The 20,053-nt window shown below is 46.5% G+C and overlaps 1 protein-coding gene across 1 annotated transcript in view; it reads right to left on the minus strand.

Moving 5' to 3' along the window:
- Positions 1 to 1,312: 1,312 nt before the first annotated feature.
- Positions 1,313 to 20,053, minus strand: part of PDLIM1 (PDZ and LIM domain 1) — a 43,724-nt gene continuing 24,983 nt past the window's right edge. Inside the window, exons 5-7 of the mRNA XM_036886452.2 lie at positions 10,842 to 10,993; positions 1,974 to 2,091; positions 1,313 to 1,820 (exon numbers count right to left, since the gene is read on the minus strand). Coding sequence (XP_036742347.1) covers positions 1,634 to 1,820; positions 1,974 to 2,091; positions 10,842 to 10,993 — 457 coding nt within the window. The 3' untranslated portion in view covers positions 1,313 to 1,633. The remainder of the gene's footprint in view (positions 1,821 to 1,973; positions 2,092 to 10,841; positions 10,994 to 20,053) is intronic.

Genomic DNA, 20,053 nt, shown 5'->3' on the forward strand with positions numbered 1-20,053 from the left:
TCTCAGGCTGGCAGCTTCCGCGAGGGGCAGTACTCCTGGCTGAGGGCCCGGGGCTGCCCCTCCTTTGCTGTCCCACGGTCAATGTCACATGCGATCCTGCGCTAGCAGGTCAGGGCCTGTAGGTCAGAGTGGTGTGTGGAGCCCTGCAGACAACAAGGGCACGCCCAGATCTGGAATCTTTTCTTGCCAAGAGAAATCACTGTGCTTTCCACAATGGAAATGATCTAATGTAGTCAGCCTGCCACCAAGTGGCTGCTTGGTCTCTGTAAAAGACAGTGCTCTTCAACTGGCCTTGCGTTTTTTTGAAAAGGTTAGACGTTTGGCAGCAGCCACAGCTGGATCAGCACTGGTAATGGAAGCCGTCTGTGGGCTCATGCACGGCCTGCATCCTGCCGTCCCAGCTACTCCGTCTGTGTACCCGTGCTGCCATTACAGGGGCAGCCAGCAACAGGCGGGTGACGCCAGCCGGCTACTGTCAGCCTGGCTGCGTGGTGCCTCCTCCATGGCTGATGTTCTCTAATGAGTGTTAATGAACATCCACCCACCTTCCTCTGTCCCAGCCCTCCTCCTTGCCCTGATCTAATCTTCCCCCTTTCAGTCCTCCGAGCAGCCAGCCAAGCCATTTGCCACTGTCCGAGTCAAGCCACATTTAAACTTGGGCCACTCCTTCCCAATGAAGTGGACCATTAGCTGCCCCACCTGAGCTCTGTGCCCGGGATGATGCCTCCCACAGGGCCGCGGGCCCACCGCGGTGCAGCCTCCGTCCGTGTCAGTGCCCCTGCCGTGGCAGCGCGTGCCCGGACCAGGCTGGGGTTCTTCCATCCCGGCCGGTCACACGGGACCCGCCGTGAGCCGTGGGGCACTTCTGCCACCTCCCCGAACAATCTGGTGACTTGGCGCCACTGCCCACGTTCCCAAGCTCGCTTCCTTCACAAAGGAGAGGGCTTACATGGCAGCAACCAACCTGGACAGGGACTTATTAGAGGATATTTTAAGGCCAAGGGAAAAACTCCTGATCTCTCATTTGGAAAGCATTCATTGCCTCAGATAAGCCCCAGAGCAGCCAGATGTAAAGAAAACATTGTTTCAATACAACATAACTAAGTATTTTATGTCAGCATCAGAGAAAGATTATTTGGAGCAAGCTTCCAAGAAATACAAGAACATGACTCATCAGATACCCATTTTCTCACACCTGCAGGAAAAAGCCTGCAAATCTCAGAGGAGTGGGAGCGAGGAGATGCCTCAGAAATCTCACCTGGCTTGAGACAGGAAACAGGACACATGGTCAGATGACAGACACCACACTGCCTTTGAGTCTGTACATTTATTGAGTAAAAATGAAATCAGTGTCAGACATACTAATTTTGGTTTGGTTCAAATTTAGCTGATGTCCAAGTGCAGCAGAGATGAACTGAGAAGAGAAGATACAGTGACACTGTGGTGGGGACAGTGACCGGTCTTCTGCTCATCGTAAAGTGGGCACCACACAGCCAGTGTGTCAGTTAGCAAAGGCAGGGACGCGTTTCGTGAGCACGATGCAGCCGAAGTCAGCAAGAACTCTGAGGAGAGGAGAGGGGAGGGGAGGGCCAGAGCATTCAGAGGCCAGCGGCAACAGGGCGGACCTGCCGGCTCACTTGGGGAACACAGTGACCACATCATAGCCCTCGGGCGGGGTGACCCGCTCCCGGGCATGCTTTTCACAGTAGATTTGATCCTCCACAAAGAAATGGCCCTTCTGCTTCAGGTTGGTGCCACAGTCAGTACACACGTAACACTCAGGGTGGCGGTGACGGTCACGCAGCTTCACAAACACGCCACTGCAGGAGGAGGAAGGAAAAGGGCCCGTTAGTGCTGAGCACCTGAGGGCGGCCCCAGGGCTGGATTTACCCCCATCCCATCGAGAAGGTGCGACATCCAGCGCTTTCCCGAGGCCGCGGCTCACCCAGCCTGTGGGGCTGGCCGATACTCACACAATGCCGGTGCCACATTTATCACACATGGGCAACTTCTGGGCATTTCCGATCGATGCAGCCACTTTGGTGACTGGAGCCTTAACACTTCTGAATCCTGAGGGCTTGTTGGGATCCCCTAAAATGAGGAAAACACCTGGGTTGGCCAGGAAGGGCAGGATTACTTAAGGATCATTTAGCTTTTTCAGAGTCACTTACACAGACGTTCCAGCAAGGTCACAGGCAGGGGCCAAACTGCCCTGCCTCTGCTGTGTGATCCCACCAAGTCACTTTGGTTTTGTCTTAAATTTTTACTTTACTGAGGTACATAACATAAAATGCACGAATCTTAGTGTACAGCTCGATGAATTCTGACATGTGCAAAACTCACGTAACCATCATCCAGGTCAAACATTCTCACAATTTTTTCCCCTTCTCTTATTTCCCCCATTCCCCCCCTCCCCTCCCCCATGGCAACCACCAGTCTGTTTTCTGTGTTTACGAGTCTACTTCTGTTTGTTCGTTTGTTTTGCTTTTTAGGTTCCACATATAAGTGAAATAATACGGTATTTGTCTCTCTGCCAGGTTTATTTCACTCAGCATAATACCCTCTGGGTCCATCCATGTTGTCACAAATGGCAAGATTCCCTTCTTTTTTATGGCTGAGTACTATTCCATTGCATATATGTGCCACTTCTTCTTTACCCATTTGTCTATTGGTGGACACTTAGGTGGCTTCCATATCTTGGCTGTTATAAATAGTGCTGCAATAAACATAGGGGTGCTTATATCTTTTCAAAATAGTGATTTTCTTTTCTTCAGGTAAATACCCAGAAGTAGCATTACTGGGTCATATGGTATTTCTATTTTTAGTTTTTTGAGAAACCTCCATACTGCTTTCCACAGTATGTGGTTACACTCCCACCAGCAGTGCAGGAGGGCTCCCTTTCCCCCACATCCTCGCCAGCACTGTTATTTCTTGTCTTGTTGACATTAGCCACTCTGACGGGGGTGATACCTCGCTGTGGTTTTGATCTGCATTTTTCTGATGATCAGTGGTGCTGAGCATCTTTTCATGTGTCTGATGGCCATCTGTAAATCTTTTTTTTGGAAAAATGTCATTCAGGTCCTCTGCCTGGGCAAATTACTTAACCTCTCTGGTCCCCAGTTTCCTTTTCTATAAAATAGGAGATAATTTTTCCTTCCCAGTGACACCAAAAAATTAAAAAGTACACATATAGTCCTCCTGAGTACCTGGCACATGGTCAGCCCTCAAAACACAAATCACATTACATTCTGATTAAATCCATGCAAACGCTGATATGAGAACTTAAAAATGTCTTACATGGATGGAATAAATAAAAACATCTGATAATGAAAAGACCATGTGTTTAGATACCAAAAGAAACCCACATCACAAAGTCACTACAGCAGAGCATGCCAAAGGCAGCTGAGAATCACGTGCTTCGGAGCAGAGCAAGCAGCCTTCATGCAAGTGGCTCTGTGAGCACAAAATGAGCTCCCAATCGCTGGGTGCTGAAGTGCCTACCGCCCCACTCATCCGATCTTCAGAGGCCTGCATCATGGTAGCTATTAGTAACAGTAAGTCACTAACATTACTATTATTGCTATATATTCAGCTGGCTATGTGTCCACATCACCTGTTTTTTACTTTGATGTGACCTAGCAATATTGTTACACTTGTCAGCTATTTTCATACATCTCTCTGACTGGACTGCAAATTACCAGAGCACCAGAACCTGTAAGACTTTTCAGTACTCCACAGAGCCTAGCCCAGGGCTATGCAAATAACAGAAGCTCAATAAATACACAGAAAGGGATGATGAAATACTAAGACAAATGCATGATAGTTCCTACCTTAGTCCAACATGCTTTGGCCAAGAAGCTAGAGAAGTCTCTATACTAGTTCTGAACAGGCATTGTGAGCATCCCAGGTACCAGGAGAGATTTTATAAAATTCACAGACCAACCTCTACCCCAGGTCTGCTGAGTGTGTGTCCCCAGATGCTGGGGCCCCAGGAGATCCTGTTTTATACCCCCAGTTAACACCCACTCTAAAGCAGCTTGCCTCAAACTTAACTGCACATCAGAATCACCCGGAGGGCTTATTAAAACACCCCCCCCCCTGCAAATTAAAACCACAATGAGATTATCACCTCACACCAGTTAGGATGCCCACCATCCAAAAGACAAACAACAACAAAAGTTGGCGAGGTTGTGGAAAAAGGGGAACCCTCCTACACTGCTGGTGGGAATGTAAACTAGTTCAACCACTGTGGAAAGCAGTATGGAGGTTCCTCAAAAAGCTCAAAATAGAAATACCATTTGACCCAGGAATTCCACTCCTAGGAATTTACCCTAAGAATGCAGCAGCTCAGTTTGAAAGACATATGCACCCCTATGTTTATTGCAGCAGTATTTGCAATAGCCAAGATATGGAAGCAACCTAAGTGTCCATCAGTAGATGAATGGATAAAGAAGATGTGGTACATATACACAATGGAATATTATTCAGCCATAAGAAGAAAACAAATCCTACCATTTGCAACAACATGGATGGAGCTAGAGGGTATTATGCTCAGTGAAATAAGCCAGGCTGAGAAAGACAAGTACCAAATGATTTCACTCATTTGTGGAGCATAAGGACAAAAAAAACTGAAGGAACAAAACAGCAGCAGAATCACAGAACCCAAGAATGGACTAACAGTTACCAAAGGGAAAGGGACTGGAGAGGATGGGTGGGAAGGAAGGGATAAGGGGGAAAAAGGGGCATTATGATTAGCACACGTAATGTAGTGGAGGAGGGGGGCACGGGGAAGACAGTACAACACAGAGAAGACAAGTAGTGATTCTACCGCATCTTACTACGCTGATGGACAATGACTGTAATGGGGTAGGTGGTGGGGACTTGATAATAGGGGGAGTCTAGTAACCATAATGTTGCTCATATAATTGTACATTAATGATACCAAAAAAAAAAAAAAAGCACCCACCCCTGGAGTTTCTGATTCAGCAGGCCTGGGTAGGACCCAAGATTCTGCATTTTCTAGTAAGTCCTAGGATGCTGCTGCCAGTCCAGGAACCATGCTTTGAGAACCAGAGAAGAGCAGGAAAATGGCTTTCTGTGTAAGGTGAGGGGTGAGGAGAGGGTCATCCCATAACTGCAGCCATGCTGGGCAGCCCTGGGGCTGACAAGAGGGCCCTGGCTCTCCTCTCCCTTTAGGAGGTGAATCCCCTTATGTTGGCCTGTGCTTCTAAGCCAAAAACTGAGGTGTGTTCAAATAAGGGGCATTTATAATTGGCTAGGCGTGGTGACCGCATTTTGTCCACAACTACCCATACCCTTCCACCCTTGCCATGTGTCCCACTAGGTCAGGGATTCTCTCCTGGGGTGATTTTGTGCCCTAGAGAACAGCTGTGAATGTCAGAACTGGAGGGTATGCTATTGGCACCGAGTAGGTACAGGCCAGGGATACTGCTAAATGTCTTAAAATACACAGGACAGCCCCCGCACAAGGACTTCTCAGGCCCCAGCTGTCACCAGCAGGATGGCCGAGAAACCCCGCTCATGGTGTAGTGTGCCTCCCCCGCCCACAGACTTTGGACTTGGCCATGTGACTTGCTTTGGCCAATGGAAGACTAGCAGATGTGCGCCCTGTGGGCACCTGTGTGGTTTGGTCCCGGCCCCACTGAGCTTCCGCCCTCTGCCATAAAAGTTGCAAGCCCCGGAGACTGGCGCCTCCTTCTGCCGGACTCCTGGAATGAGACGATCCACGGAGGCAGGCCCGGTCCCGCCAAACCCAGCCGAGCCACAGCTGACCAGCAGCCGTCGAATGGGCAAGAAATGCATTTGATGCCGCAACCCACTGCTGACTAATAAAACGTGAGAGCTAGACTCGGATGCTCTGCTGCCCTATGGAGGACAGCAGGAGGGAATTTTTAAAAGCAGGCTGGGGCTGTCAATGGCCCTATCACAGGTGTTTATGGCACAGTCTCTCAGGTTTCCGCCATCAGTGCTGGGAACCAGTGAACACGTCCATCCGGCAACATGTGAGTCGGGGCAGAGACGGGGAGGCTCCAGGGGTTCCAGCGTTCGGCTGTAAGCTCCACAGACCGGCTTGGGAAGGCCTGGGAAGGCCCCATCCACAGGCGCACCTAGGGGACCCACCCTGGTGCTTCATCCCTGAGCCCACTGCACAGACAGACCTCGTTTTGTTGCCCTTCATTTCACTGAACTTCATAAATACTGCATTTTTTTACAAATTGAAGGTTTGTGGCAACCCTGCATTGTAGAAGTCTACTGGTGCCATTTTTCCAACAGCATTTGCTCACTTTGTGTTTCTGTGTCACATTTTGTTAGTACTCACAGTATTTCACACTTTTTCATTATTATTATATTTGTTACAGTGATCTGTGATCAGTGCCTGACTCACTGAAAGCCTTTTTTAGCAATAAAGTATTTTTTAATTAAAGTGTGTTCACTGTCTTTTAGACATAACGCTACTACAGACTTAACAGACTACAACAGAGCATAAACATAACTGTCTTATGCACTAGGAAACCAAAAATATGCATTTGGCTTGCTTTACTGTGATACTCACTTTATTGATGTGGTCTGAAAATGAACCCCCAATACCTCTGGGGCCTGCATGTACCATCTTGCCTTCCCAACCCTTCTTCCCTTCCTCGGCCACAGTCCTGACTTTGTTCATCACAGATTTTGTTTTGCATTAATTTTGATTAAAGAAATATTTCATTAAAGTATCGTTTTTGCCTTGGCAATTGAGATTTTTTTTGTGTCCCCTTCAATTTTGCACCCAAGGCAAACGTCTCCCTCACCTCACCCTAATCCTGGCCCGACAGGGATCTCAGAAGGGCCGGGACGGGCAGCTCCATGCCTCTAAGCATCCCAGACAGCGCTCTCATTTTCTGGCTGCCTCCCCGCCCTGACCGGGGGATGGCGGCACCTCTGCACACCTGGACCGCCAGGAAAGAACCGGTGCTGAGGGGGCCAACCCCGTTAAGTCAGAGTCTTTCAGGCGATGGGGCTGTTTTTTACATAACTTATTGCCACAGCAGAAAAGTTACCAGGCAAGGGTAGTGGGTGAGAAGAAGGGGGAAATCATGAGCCCCATAGGGAGGAGAATCCACATCCCTTTTGGGAATAGAGAGAAGTAAACTCAACAAGACGGCACGGAGCAGAGGAGGCCATGAGCCGGATAAAGCCGTCCTGGCTGCGGCTTGTTCGGCCCTGCAGCGCCACCTGCTGGCTCCATTTTCATCCCGCCCTTACTCGGCCAACACCGCAAACTCAAAAGAAATTCCTCTTCTTCCTTTGCCCTTGACGAGCTTCCAGTAAAAATATTAGCTCACTTGGACTCTGGACAACCATAAAAATTTCCAAATTAATCTCTTCCAGCGAACCCTGCATCTCAACATTTTCTCCAAAAAAGTGAAGATGAGTTGAGTAAAGCCTATCTTTTTTTCTCCCCATTTCACTGCTCAACAGCCCTCCACAGCTCTACACTCCTGATGGAATCAAATTCATGGTCTTTAACCCAGCACCTGGTGGCCCTCCATGATCTGACTCCAGACCAGGGGAGGGGTCTCCTGAACCCCAGGCACCAGCCAAAATGAGCCTCGACACCTCCCGAGCAAGGTGCCTGAGCTTTCTGACCTCGGGGCCCCTGTCCCCCACTACATTTTCAGCCCAGGCTGCCTCCTGCCAAGTCGCCTCTCACTAAACGCTAGAAGTCTCCTTCAATGGACAGACGTGGTATATTCATATTACAGAATATTATTCAGCCTTAAAAATGAAGAGCTGACACATGCTACAACATGGATGAACCTTGAGGAGACACTATGCTGAGTGAACTAAGCCAGCCAAAAAAAGCACAAAAACTGCAGGATTCCACTCACATGCAGTTCTTGAAGCAGTCAAATTCACGGAAAGAGAAAGTAGAATGGTGGCTTCCACGGCCTGAGGGAGGAGGCAATGAGTCAGTGTTTCACGGGTACAAGGTCTCAGTCTTGCAAAATGAAGAGTCCTGTGGATGGATGGTGGCAACTGTAGCACAAGAATATGAATGTACCCAATGCCACAGAAGTCTACACTTAAAAATAGTGAAGTGTATTTCACCACAATTGAAAAATAAAGTCTCTCTCTCCCTGCAAATGTTAGAATTTGATACAGAGCAAGATGAAGAGTGAGGAACCCAGGACCCTTTCTCCTAGTCTCAAAGCTGAATTTCCCCAAAAATGAGAAGACACACACTGTGTCTTTGGAAGTTTATCAGCAAACCCTGCTGCAGCCAACCTCCCAATGGGGGCCTCACTGTACACCTGGCACTGCACACGCCCATTCCCCTTAATGCTTGAAACTGCCCACGAAGCAGCCATTGTTGGGCATGAGCAGAAACAGGGCTTCGGGGGATGAGACTCCCCCAGGGTCTCACGGGGGTGACAGGCAGCTCTTGGGGGCTGGGGTGGATAGTGCAGCGCGCTCTCCCTGATGACAGTGACCCTCAGTGAGTGCCTCACTATACACCAGTGCCTGCACTGGCCTTAGCCCCTTCACCTCCACCAGGACCAGGCCTCGAGCTCCCTCCAGAGGGTCTTCTGCATGTGGTGGATGTTTGTATGGTATCCATGCTGTTTCACTCAGTGAGAACTTAATGTAAGCACCTATTAAGAGGTATGGGAGAGACTATAAGATCCATTATCTCCCACTTCCTTTTAAGCAGAATTTTCCATCTCTTTGGGGAAAGAAGATATCCAGCCCAGCAGGGAAAGAACTATACATCTCAGACTCTCTTCCCACTAAATATGGCCATGTGACTGAATTCTAGTCAAAATGTAAATGGAGTAATAGTGCTGGACTTCTGGGAAAGAGAAAGCCGGCTCACCTGAAGAGGGAAGCCCTGGTTAGCCATTTCTGCCTCTTCCCTCCAGGTGCCTAGAAGAGGGCAGATGGCTGCAGCACCCGCCACCCACCAGGCCCAGGAGGTGGTCTTGAAAATGGAAGCCAAAGCTTGGCAGACAGAGCCCAGGATGGAAGCAGTCCAGAGCCTGCTGAGCATGGAGCCGCCGCCTCAGGGCAGCCCAGCGATCCTGAGCTTTGGGTCCTTCCCCGTGACATGGGGGCGTCTGACTGCATGAGCTCTGCTCAGTATCTGACCCTAGTTGGGGCTGCAATGGACTGACTTTCCCTCTCATAATTGAAGGGTTTTTCACCCCCTTACTCAGAGTAGAGTAAGTTGTAGTGTCTCACATGTTTTGACAGAATTGTTATCCTCTAGGGTTGCTCCCCAAGTCATTTATCATTTGGGCCCAGAATGGAACTCAATGCAGAATACGACTCCTTCCAAACTGCACAGGTACTCCAAGCAAAGGGGGAAACTGCTGGTAGAACAATATCCTTTTAGCATAGAGAACTTTTTTCCTAATTTCCTGTGCCTGAAAACTGCCAATTTCTCTAAAGAACCCCCAAGTGGGGAGGAAGCCCGGGTGCTGGGTGTGATCGGTAGGAAACTTTCAGCTCAGGAAGGATTCCAGGACGCCAAACCTGCAGCTGGGGGCTTTAAGGAGGAACGTTACCCTTCGAGTGGGCACTCAGCTCTGCCGCCCACTGGCTGCCCTGAGCCCACAGGCCAATCGCTCCGGAGCAGGCCTAAAGCAGGTCTCACTGTCAGAATCAGCGTCCCTCCCAGGAACACCAGGTCTTTCTTCACAGGGGGGCCCACTGGGAGAGGCGGAGAGCAGAAAGCAGGCCTCCGGTGGGCCTACCTGAGCCCCAGGGACAGGGACAAAGGCAGAGCTTGGAGGGCTGGGCATCACAGAGGCCAGGAAGGGATGCAAAATCCAGCTCTCCAGAGAAGGCTTTCCTAGCCGGGCTGCTCGGGAGGGGCAGAGGCGCTTATGCGTAGCACCTGGCGAGGTGGGTGGCCCTGAGGGCTGGGTTCACAGGCCACCTCTGTGACAATGAGGAAAGAGCATCCCTTCCTCAACACAGCCATCTGTCCAATATTTCTCAGAATTTTCTGTCATTAAATCAAGAAAGCTTTACTGCTACCCACTTGAAAAACAATCATAAAACACAGTAAATGATGTCGCAATGGGAAGACCATCTCCCGAGACCACAGGGCCATACAAGGCGGCCCCGGGCGCCCCAGGCAGCAGAGCTCACACAGTGGACATGCCATGGCTGGCCTGGAACCTCTTGATGTTTCACATTTCACAGTATTTATGAAGCACCTACTGCCAGTCATGGCAACAGGTGTTTTGTACAATTTATGACATCTGATCCTCACACCAACCTTAGAGGAATGGATTTTTACCCTCAATTGACAGATGAGAAAAAATATGCCTGGAAAGGTTCAGAGAATTGCCTAAGGTCACACAGAGAGGATGCGGCCCAACTGGGGGTTCTCAAGAACAAACATATGGCCCCAAAGTGAAAGCCAGAGCCTGGCCTCACTGCACCATTTCCTTTTCTTTCTGCTTGTTGTGGCCCGTGGCCTTCGCCCACTCACACATGCCAAGCACCACAGAAGTGTGGAATGTGGGCTCAAACCAAACAAATGGCCACAGGACAGTCTGACACAACCCCCGACAGCCCAGCGCACCCTGACCTCAGCCTCCCAACGCTCAGCCCCCGAGACAGCTAGCCGGGGGCGGGGGGCCTGGAGCTCATTCACACTCATCTTCGTGTTCTCCCTCTGTCTCTGTCTCTAAGAAGAGCTTTCAGCGCTGTGAAGCTGCGCCTTGCACGCACCCTGTGCCCTTCCCACGTCCTGGGCCAGCCGTGTCGCCCACACTGCAGCAGGGACTGGCCCTCACCCCAGGCCTCGAACAGGCCCAGCTAATTACCTTTCTCCTCAGACTCCAGGATTTCCTGCAAAACCAGGAACGAAGTGGACTGTTTCGGGGGCTCGTTTAATTCCTGTTTCTCCTGAAGCATCTTGTAAACTTCAGATTCTTTGTCAACGACCAGTCCGCTGGGGGACTGAGGATGATCTAAGCTGTAAAGAATGTTTGGAAATTCATTACAACACATCAGAGGTCAGAAAAATTCACCAGGCACCCCTTCCGAGGGAGGACACCCTGAATCAAAGGGTGGGTGGAAATTATCCCAGTGGACAAAGCTCTCTCTGAACTCAGCCGCAGAGCTCCTGCCAATATTGTGAGGTGTCTGTAGTCTGGCTGCTGCGTCGATGCACTAAGAGGCTATTTTTCTAAACACTTCCAGTAATTCAATTACTTTTTGGCCTATTCCCATGGAATGAGAATGCTGTGCTTCTATCTAAGTTGCATAAACAACATCATGTCAAAAGAAAGTCTAGAAGAGGGAAAACGTCAACCACAACCTGACCACTAAAAATTCAGCTGGGTCCCCTCAGTTCGGGCCACGTGTGCTCTTTCCACAGAGCAGAAATGGCAGTGCTCCTCACTCCTGCTGACATCAAAGGGCTGCTCTGTCTCTAAGCTTCATAACTCTCACACCAAGAGCGCTGGTCTCCCCACCCACAGCATGGGGGTAACAGTCTCTGGCCCGCCTCGTTCATAGGCCTGGTGGCAAGGATGAAGATGCAAGTGTTTTTGTAAACAGTTTCCAAAGCAAACTTGGCCAAGGCCTCTGCCCAGGCCCAGGGACTGGGCAGGCCAGGCCTTGCCTCCCATACCTTCTGCCATTCTGGGGTCCCTGGAACAGGACGAGCCAGGCAAGCTGGGGGCCTCTTCCCCAGAGAGTCCACTTTCAGGGGAGGGGCACTTGCTGCCTGGTCTCAGAGGAAGAAAGTGAAAGGGCTGTACGGGTCCCTGTCCCTGGCCAGCCAGCTGTATGCAGAGCCCGTCCCAAATGCCACCCCTTCTCAGTAGTTCTCCTGCGTGCCGCCAGGCCACACCATTGCCTCACAGCACAGCCGACCAGCTCTGTAACTTGCCCCTCTTCTGCCGTTCTCAGCCCCAGGAGAGTCTTATTTTCAAACAGAGGCCAGAGTGATACTTTAAACACAAGAATCAGACTGTGTTGTGTTGTGATGTGCCTCAAAGTGTTCTCATCTATCTTAGAACCAAATATTTACTGTTTTAATAACAAAATGCAAGTTTAATCAAATGTCTCCTTTGGAATAAATATTCATTATAAAAAGTAGAAAGGCCCTAAAAGATGCAACTCTGCTTCCCTCTCCAAACACACCACTTGGTCTGCTCTAGTCAGATCTGCCTTTGGGCTCTAGTCCCAGCAGCCTCAGGGCCTTTGCCCTTCCCACTCTCCTGGCGTGGACTGCTCTGCCCCCTTGCTGCACCCTCTCCCTGTTTTTTCAGGGCTACAGGGGATGCCTAGGCAGCAAGACCTCGCAGGGCTATGCCAGGGAAATGGACAGCCCAGATTACCTCCTGCCTCTCAGCCTCTGCTGCTTTTCAGAAGCTGCCACCCCCTAGGGAAGAGGGGCAGTATGCCCAGTGGGGCTGAAAAGCAAATAGTAGACGGTGGTGCCACGTAATGATGCAGATGGATCAGTTTGTATGTAAACAAGTTGTAATTTGTGAGTGATGAAGCTGTATGCCGTCCAGCCCACCACGCTGCCTCCCAGGATTAAGGATGCAGGCAGTGGCTGCTGACAATTTTTCAGCAAATCTAACCACTCTGTCTTTAGGGCTTAAGCCACTTTTACAAGTGCAAATGACCTACACCAGTTACACGTACCCATTCCCCAGCCAGCCACTGTGTAATTTGTTCACATTCCATTTTAAAAAGAAAACAAGGGTGCCATAAGGTATGTCTTCCCTCAATAATTCTCCTTTTACCTTTCCCTCTCCTTCTCTCTCTCTGCCAGTCAGCCTCCTGGGGCACTTATACTTTCAAGTCCCTGGCCGAAGCAGAGTTGCTCACACCAGTGACGTACCAGGTTACCCCTCTGACTACAGCCAGGTCCTCGCCCTCAAAGGGTGACATGCTTGGCTGCTGCCAGGGAAGGTTGAAATTTAAGTACAAAGACTCATCAGCTGGTCCCTTGAGCCGGCAGCAGTAGGGGGAGGGAGGCCAGCCACCCCTGGCCTGTCCACGTCTGCTGGTCCCTGCCTTGGTCTCTCTCCCTCCCACCCACAGGGAACTGCGGGAGCCTCTGCCCCCAGCAGGCACCGGCCACCATGAAGAGTGGTTCTGACCAAGGACCCTGGCCCTGCTGGGGCCCACCTTTCAGCCCTGCCGTGGGCGGTAGATGCCCCCTTCTTTTATTGGGTCTTGAGTTCTGAGCTTGCCTTATAATAAATGTATTACATATTTTTGATGATCTTTTTTTCTATTATACTTAGAACTATTTTAAAATCAAGATCAGACATGGAATGTTCTCAGGGAGAATTTTTCCCCTTCTTTGGGGTATGTTGTTCTGTCTGGAAGCCACCAAGGGACACTAAAGATGACAGAACCCAAACCACCAGGACATCACATATTCTTCCAGCAAAGTCTTATAAAGAATTTCCATGATTAAATTAAACAATTTACTAGTTATTCTCAAATAACAATTATATGATTCTACCAACTTGGTAATTTATAAAGCACTTCCGGTATCCATTACCTTATTTGAAGGATTGATACACCTAATCCAAAAATAATATCCTAAGACACAGAGGCTAAGTCTTAGACATTAGAAGATACTGACAAATGACACTGTAACATCTTTTAAAAACCTAGGGCAAAAACATGGATAACCAATGGAGCAAAAAAAGTTTTCTCATATATAGTAACAGAAATGAAAGAAAAATTTCTACAGTGATAAAGTTTCAAAAAATATACATGCCAGAGTCACCAGGGGAAAAAGTGGTGAGGACGGGACAATGGAAGTAACCACATTCCTCTGAAGCCATCGGCACAACTTTAATAACAAAATATAAGCGTTCAGTCACATTTAACCCCTTTGGGGGAACTCTACATTACGCTCTGTCTCCCATGTTCTGGTCTGGGTCTGGGTCACCCCTGGTGCTGACTCTACACCAAGAATCTGAATGTTTAGTATGTTCTGCCCACAGGCCTGTCTCCCTGTTAGAGTCGGGCCCCTCCCAGCCTGGCAAGGTGGCTGACATAGCCGGGCGTTTAAGGATGCCAGTGGTCTTTGGAATGGAAGAAGAAAGGCCCCCTGAGCTCGTCTTCCAGAGGAGGATTTCAGAGGCTGAGCCTGCAGACCTTAGGTGACACACAGGCCTGCGCCCCTTGAGCAGCTCGGGGGGAGTCAGAAGGTCCAGGGGGGCAGACAACAGCACACTCCCTGCTCTGATGGCTCAGCAGCCCCGGGATGAAAGTCTACTCCAGCGAAGGAACGAAATGACCAGAGTGGGGACAAAAGGGGCCCTTTAATTTTTGTTTAACTTGAACTATCACCTGTGGCAGAGACTTAATAATCTGTACATATTTCCCAGCTGACAGGGAGGCCATAAGGAAAAATTCCCACAGCTGATACAACCTTAATGGCATCATTTTCTCACCTAGTAAGTCAACTTTGGTTCTTCACTAAAACTGCATGTATATGAGACAAAGTCTGGGACAAAAGGGGGATTACTTGAATTATAAGCAGCAGCCAGACAGGGGAAGATATTTTCTTCATAAAAATCTTTTTCCCATCTGGGAAGATGGAGTAGACATACTTTCCCCTGTTCTACCCACTAGGTACAACTAAAATCCCTGGACATCATATATAAACTGAACATAAAAGGATTTGGGGAGGAGGACAGAAGGCCCACCAGCTGGAGGCCCTGGGAACTGAGGAATGACAGGCCAGCGAGGTCCCCGAGTTTGCTTTTTGCCTCACACCCCAGAAGTGGGGCGGAAGAAGACAGCAACCCACACGGGGCACCGAGTACAAACAGAACAAGTCCCGAGGAAGGTCTCTTCTCTTTACCACAGGATCAAGGAAGGGGCTGCCAGCATGGCCCTGCTTGGAAGCAACTACCACTTTTCTGCAGCGAAATGCCAGGGACGGCCAGTGGGGACTCCGGACTTCCACCCCTGCCAGGCAAAGGGAGGTGGCTCAACGACCTCCCTGGGCGGCATCAGGGAAGGCCCAGGGGGAGCCCTTGCTCCATCCCCACTCGGCTGGAATGAAGCAGCCTAGTGGAAGGTGACACCTTGCCCACCCCTCGGCAGTTACAAAGCCACCACTCACCCCCCGTGGTGTCAGTGGAGGCCAGGTGGGTAGCCAGAACTCTCACTCCTGCCCAGCAGGAACGAGAAGCCCCCAACAACCTCCAGCATCAACAGGGGGAGAGTGGGGAACCTGGGCTTTGCCCCCACCCCCACCTTGGTTAAAATCGCTCCTCCTGCCTGATGGAGGATGGGAGGCTCCCACAGGTCCGTGAGGGTGGGAGGGAGAGAGACCAAGGCAGGGATCAGCAGACACGGACAGGCCAGGGGTGGCTGGCCTCCCTCCCCCCACTGCAGCTGGCTCAGGGGACCAGCTGATGAGTCTTTGTACTTAAATTTCGACCTTCCCTGGCAGCAGCAAAGCATGCCATTCTTTGTGCTCCACTGATGTAACTGACTCTGCTTCCAGAGGGGGCACTGAGTACCTCAAGTGCCTCAGGAAGTTGCCCAGGAAAGAGAAAGAGATGGGAGAGGGAGAGGTAACAGGAGAATTACTAAGGGAAAACACACCTCAGTTTTCTTTTTAAAACGGAATGTGAAATTACAGTGGGTGGGTGAGGAATGCGTGAGTAAGTGTAACTGGTATAACTCACTAGCACTTGGTAAAAGTGACTCAGCCCTAAAGACAAAGTGTTAGATTTGCAGAGAAAAACTGTCAGCAGCCATTGCCTTCATCCTGGGAGGCAGCCTGGTGGGCTGGATGGCATATAGCTTTATCACTGACAGATTACAATTTGCTTACGTACAAACCTATCCGTCTGTATTGTTACATGGCACCACCATCTGCTATTTGCTCTTTGGCCCCATTGGGCACACTGTGCCTCTTCCCTAGGCGGTGGCAGCTTCTGAAAAAGCAGCCAAGGCTAAAAGGCCAGCAAAGGACTAGAGGATATACTGATGGCAAATAAGCACAGGAAAAAATGTTCAACATCATTACCTACTATGGAAGTGCAAATTAAAACCACCATGAGATATTGTTATTATTTGCCTATGAAAATGGCTAAGATAAAAAATAGTTACAACACCAAAGGCTGGAGAGGATATGGAAAAACTGGATCATTCAGACATTGTGGGTAGGAATGCAAAATGATACACTCTGCAAAACAGTCTGGCAGTGTCCATAAAATTACACATATAACTACCTTAGGGCACAGCAAACGCACTCTTGGGCATTTATCTCAGAGATGAAAATTAATGGTTGCACAAAAACCTGTTCACAAATGTTTACAGTGGCTTTCTTCATAACAGCTGAAAACAAGACTCAACCCAGATGTCCATCAGTGGGTGAGTGGTTAAACGAATTGTGGTACATTCATACCAGGGAATAAAAAGGAACAAACTAGAAGAGAACAACCAGACAGAAGATTAATAAGGAAACAGAGGTACTGAGCAACACTACAGACCAACTGGGTCTCAAGACATACACAGAGCACTACAGCCAAGAGCAGATCATACATTCTTAAGTTCACATGAAACATTCTATTCCTAAGACTTTCTAAGACAGATGACATGTTAGGCCACAAAACAAGTCTTCACAAATTTAAAAAGATTGAAATCGCCAAGTTATCTTTTCTGACCATAATGGAATGACACTAGAAATCAACAGCAAAAGGAAAACTGGAAAATTCACAAAAATATGGAAATTAAACAATACATTCTTTTTTTGTTGTTTAGTAATCTTCATCATTAGGGCATTTTACACCTTTTTCAGAACAAGGATAATTTACAGAAATCATACAAGGCAACTTTTAAAAATCAAATGACATTTAGCAATGTTTTGTTTAGCTGAAATGTTATTTCAATTAAACAATACATTCTTGAAAAACTAATAGGACAAAGAAGAAATTTCAAGGGAAATTAGAAAATGTTTTGTGACAAGTGAGAAAAAAAGAAAAAGAAAGCATGACAAAATATATGGGAAGCAGCAAAAGCTAACAGGGAATTAATTTAAAAAGAAGAAAGATCTCAAATAAGCAAATTTTATGATCAAGGAACAAAAGAAAGAGCAGCAAATTAAACCCAGAGTTAGCAGAAAGAAAAAAATAATAATAAAGACTAGAGCAGAAATAAACAAAATAGAGAGGAGAAATACAGTAGGAAAAAAGGTTAATAAAAATAAAAGCTTGGTTTTATGAAAATTTCAAAAAAATTGACAAACCCTTAACTAGACTAAGAAAAAAAAGAAGACTCAAATAACAAAAAATCAGAAATGAAAGAGGAGATAGTACAGTGGATATCACAGATATAAAAAGGATCAAGAGAGACATTATAAATAATTAAACACAAACAATTATACACCAGATAATCTAGAAGAAATATAAAGTCCTAGAAGTATGTAATTTACCAAAGCTGAATCATGAAGGGAAAAAAATCTGAACAGCCCTACAATAAATAACAACCTTGAATCAGTAATAAAAAATCTCCCCAAAACAAAAATTCCAGGTCCAGGTGGCTTTGCTGGAAAATTCTATCAGACATTTAAAGAATTAATACTGGTCCTTCTCACAGTCTTCCAAAAAGCTGAAGAAGAGAGAACACTTTCAAACTCATTCTATGAGGCCAGTATTCCCCTGATATCAAAACCAGACAAAGATGCTACAGGAAAAGAAAACCAAACCACAAAGTAGTATCCCTGATGAACACTGATACAAAAATGCTCAGCAAACTCAATTCAACAGCACATTAAAACGATTATACAGCTTGAGTAAATTGAAATTTATTCCTGGAATGCAAAGATGGCTCAACATGTAAAACTTAATCAATGTACTACACTATGTTAACAGGGTGAAAGACAAAAAACACATAATCTTCTCAACTGATTCAGAAAAAGCATTTGACAAAATTCAACATGCTCTGAATGATAAAAACACTAAACACACTACGAGTAGAAGGAAATTACTTCAACATAATAAAGGCCATGTATGACAAAATCTACAGCTAACATCTTACTCAATGGTGAAAAAATTAAAGTTCTCCCTCTCAGATCAAGAACAAGACAGGGCAGGGATGTCCACTCTCACCACTTCTATTCAACACAGTATTGGAAATCCTAGCCAGAGCAAGAAGGTAAGAAAAGGAAGTAAAAGGCATCCTAATTGGAAAGAAGAAAATTATCTTTGTTCACAGGTAACATGACCTTTTGTGTAGAAAATCCTAAAGATTATACATATACACAAAAAAGTCACAGGATACAAAATCAATGCACAAAAATCGATTATTTCTACACACAATCCAAAAAGGAAATTAAGAAGAAAATCCTATTTATAATAGTATCAAAAGAATAAGATAGTTGAGAATGAACTAAGGAGGCAAAAGACTTGTACACTGAAAACTATAAAAAGAAATTAAAGATGACACAAATAACTGGAAAAACATCTATGTCCTTGGATTGGAAGAATTAATATTGTTAAAATTCCCATACTACCCAAAGTGATCTGCAGAATCAATGCAATCCCTATCAAAATCCCAAGGTATTTTTTGCAGAAATAGAAAAATAATCCTAAAATTCATATGGAATCTCAAAGGACTCCAAATAGGCAAAACAATCTTAAGAAACACAAAACTAGAGGCATCGCAATTCCTGGTGTCAAACATACTACAAAGCCACAGTAATTAAAGCAGTATGGTCCTTAAATACAGACATATAGAGCAATGGACAGAATATAGAGCCCAGAAATAAACCCTGGCATATACTGTCAACTGAGTTTCAATAAAGGTGGTATGAATACACAATGCAGAAAGAATAGTCTCTTCAATTGAGAAAACTGGGTATCTATATGAGAAAGAATAAGATCAGACCTTTATCTCACCATACAAAAAAAAATCAACAAAAAAAAGATTAAAAACTTAATGTATGACCTGAAACCATAAAATTCCTAGAAGAAAACAGGAGTAAATCAAAATTGGACAAGTGGGACCATATCAAACTAAAAATCTTCTATGTAGCAAAGGAAACAATTAAGAGAGTAAAATGGCAATCTGTAGAATGGGAGAAAATATTGCAAATCATCTATTTCATAAGAGACTAATATCCAGAGTATATAGTGAATTCCTACAACTCCATAACAAAAGCAAATAAGCTGATTTCAATAATGAGCAAAGGACTTAGACATTTCTCCAAAAAGATATGCAATGGCTAACAACCATATAAAAAGAAGCTCAACATTACTAATCAACAGGAAATGCAAAAGAAAACCAAATGAGATAACACTTCACACCCATTAGGACAGCCATTACCAAAAACAAAAACAAAACAGAAAATAACAACTGTTGGTGAGCATGGAGAACCTGGAACCCTGTTCACTGTTGTGGGAATATAAATTGGTACAGCCACTATGGAAAATACCATAGAGGGTCCTCAAAAAATTAAAAATAGAATTACCATATATATCCAGCAATCCCACTTCTGGATATATACCCAAAAGACTGAAAATCAGGATCTCAAAGAGATACCTACATACCCATATTCTTTTCATTATTATTCATAAGAGTTGAGAAGTAGGAGCCACTGATAGATGAATGGATGAAGAAAATATAGCATATACAGATGATGGACTATTATTCAGCCTTGAAAAAGAAAGGAAATCCTATTACATGTTGCAACACGGACGAACCTTGAGGACATTATAAGCAAAATAAACCAGTCACAGAAAGACACATGCTGCATGATTCCACTGATGTAATTTATCTAAAGTATTCACTCTTAGAAACAGAAATAGAATGGTGGTTGCCAAGAGCAGGAGGGAGAGGAAAGGGAAGTTGTTCAGTGGGTACAGAGTTTCAGTTCTGTAGATGAAAGTTCCAGGAATCTGTTGTGCAACAATGTGAATATAGCTGTCACCACTGTACTGTACATTTAAAACTGATTAAGTGATATATTTTATGCTGTGTTTTTTACCACAATGCAAACAAATGACAACTCCTTAAAACAGAAAAAAATAAGGAA

This window comes from Manis pentadactyla, chromosome 8, assembly GCF_030020395.1.
Source record: "Manis pentadactyla isolate mManPen7 chromosome 8, mManPen7.hap1, whole genome shotgun sequence".
NCBI lineage: Eukaryota > Metazoa > Chordata > Mammalia > Pholidota > Manidae > Manis > Manis pentadactyla.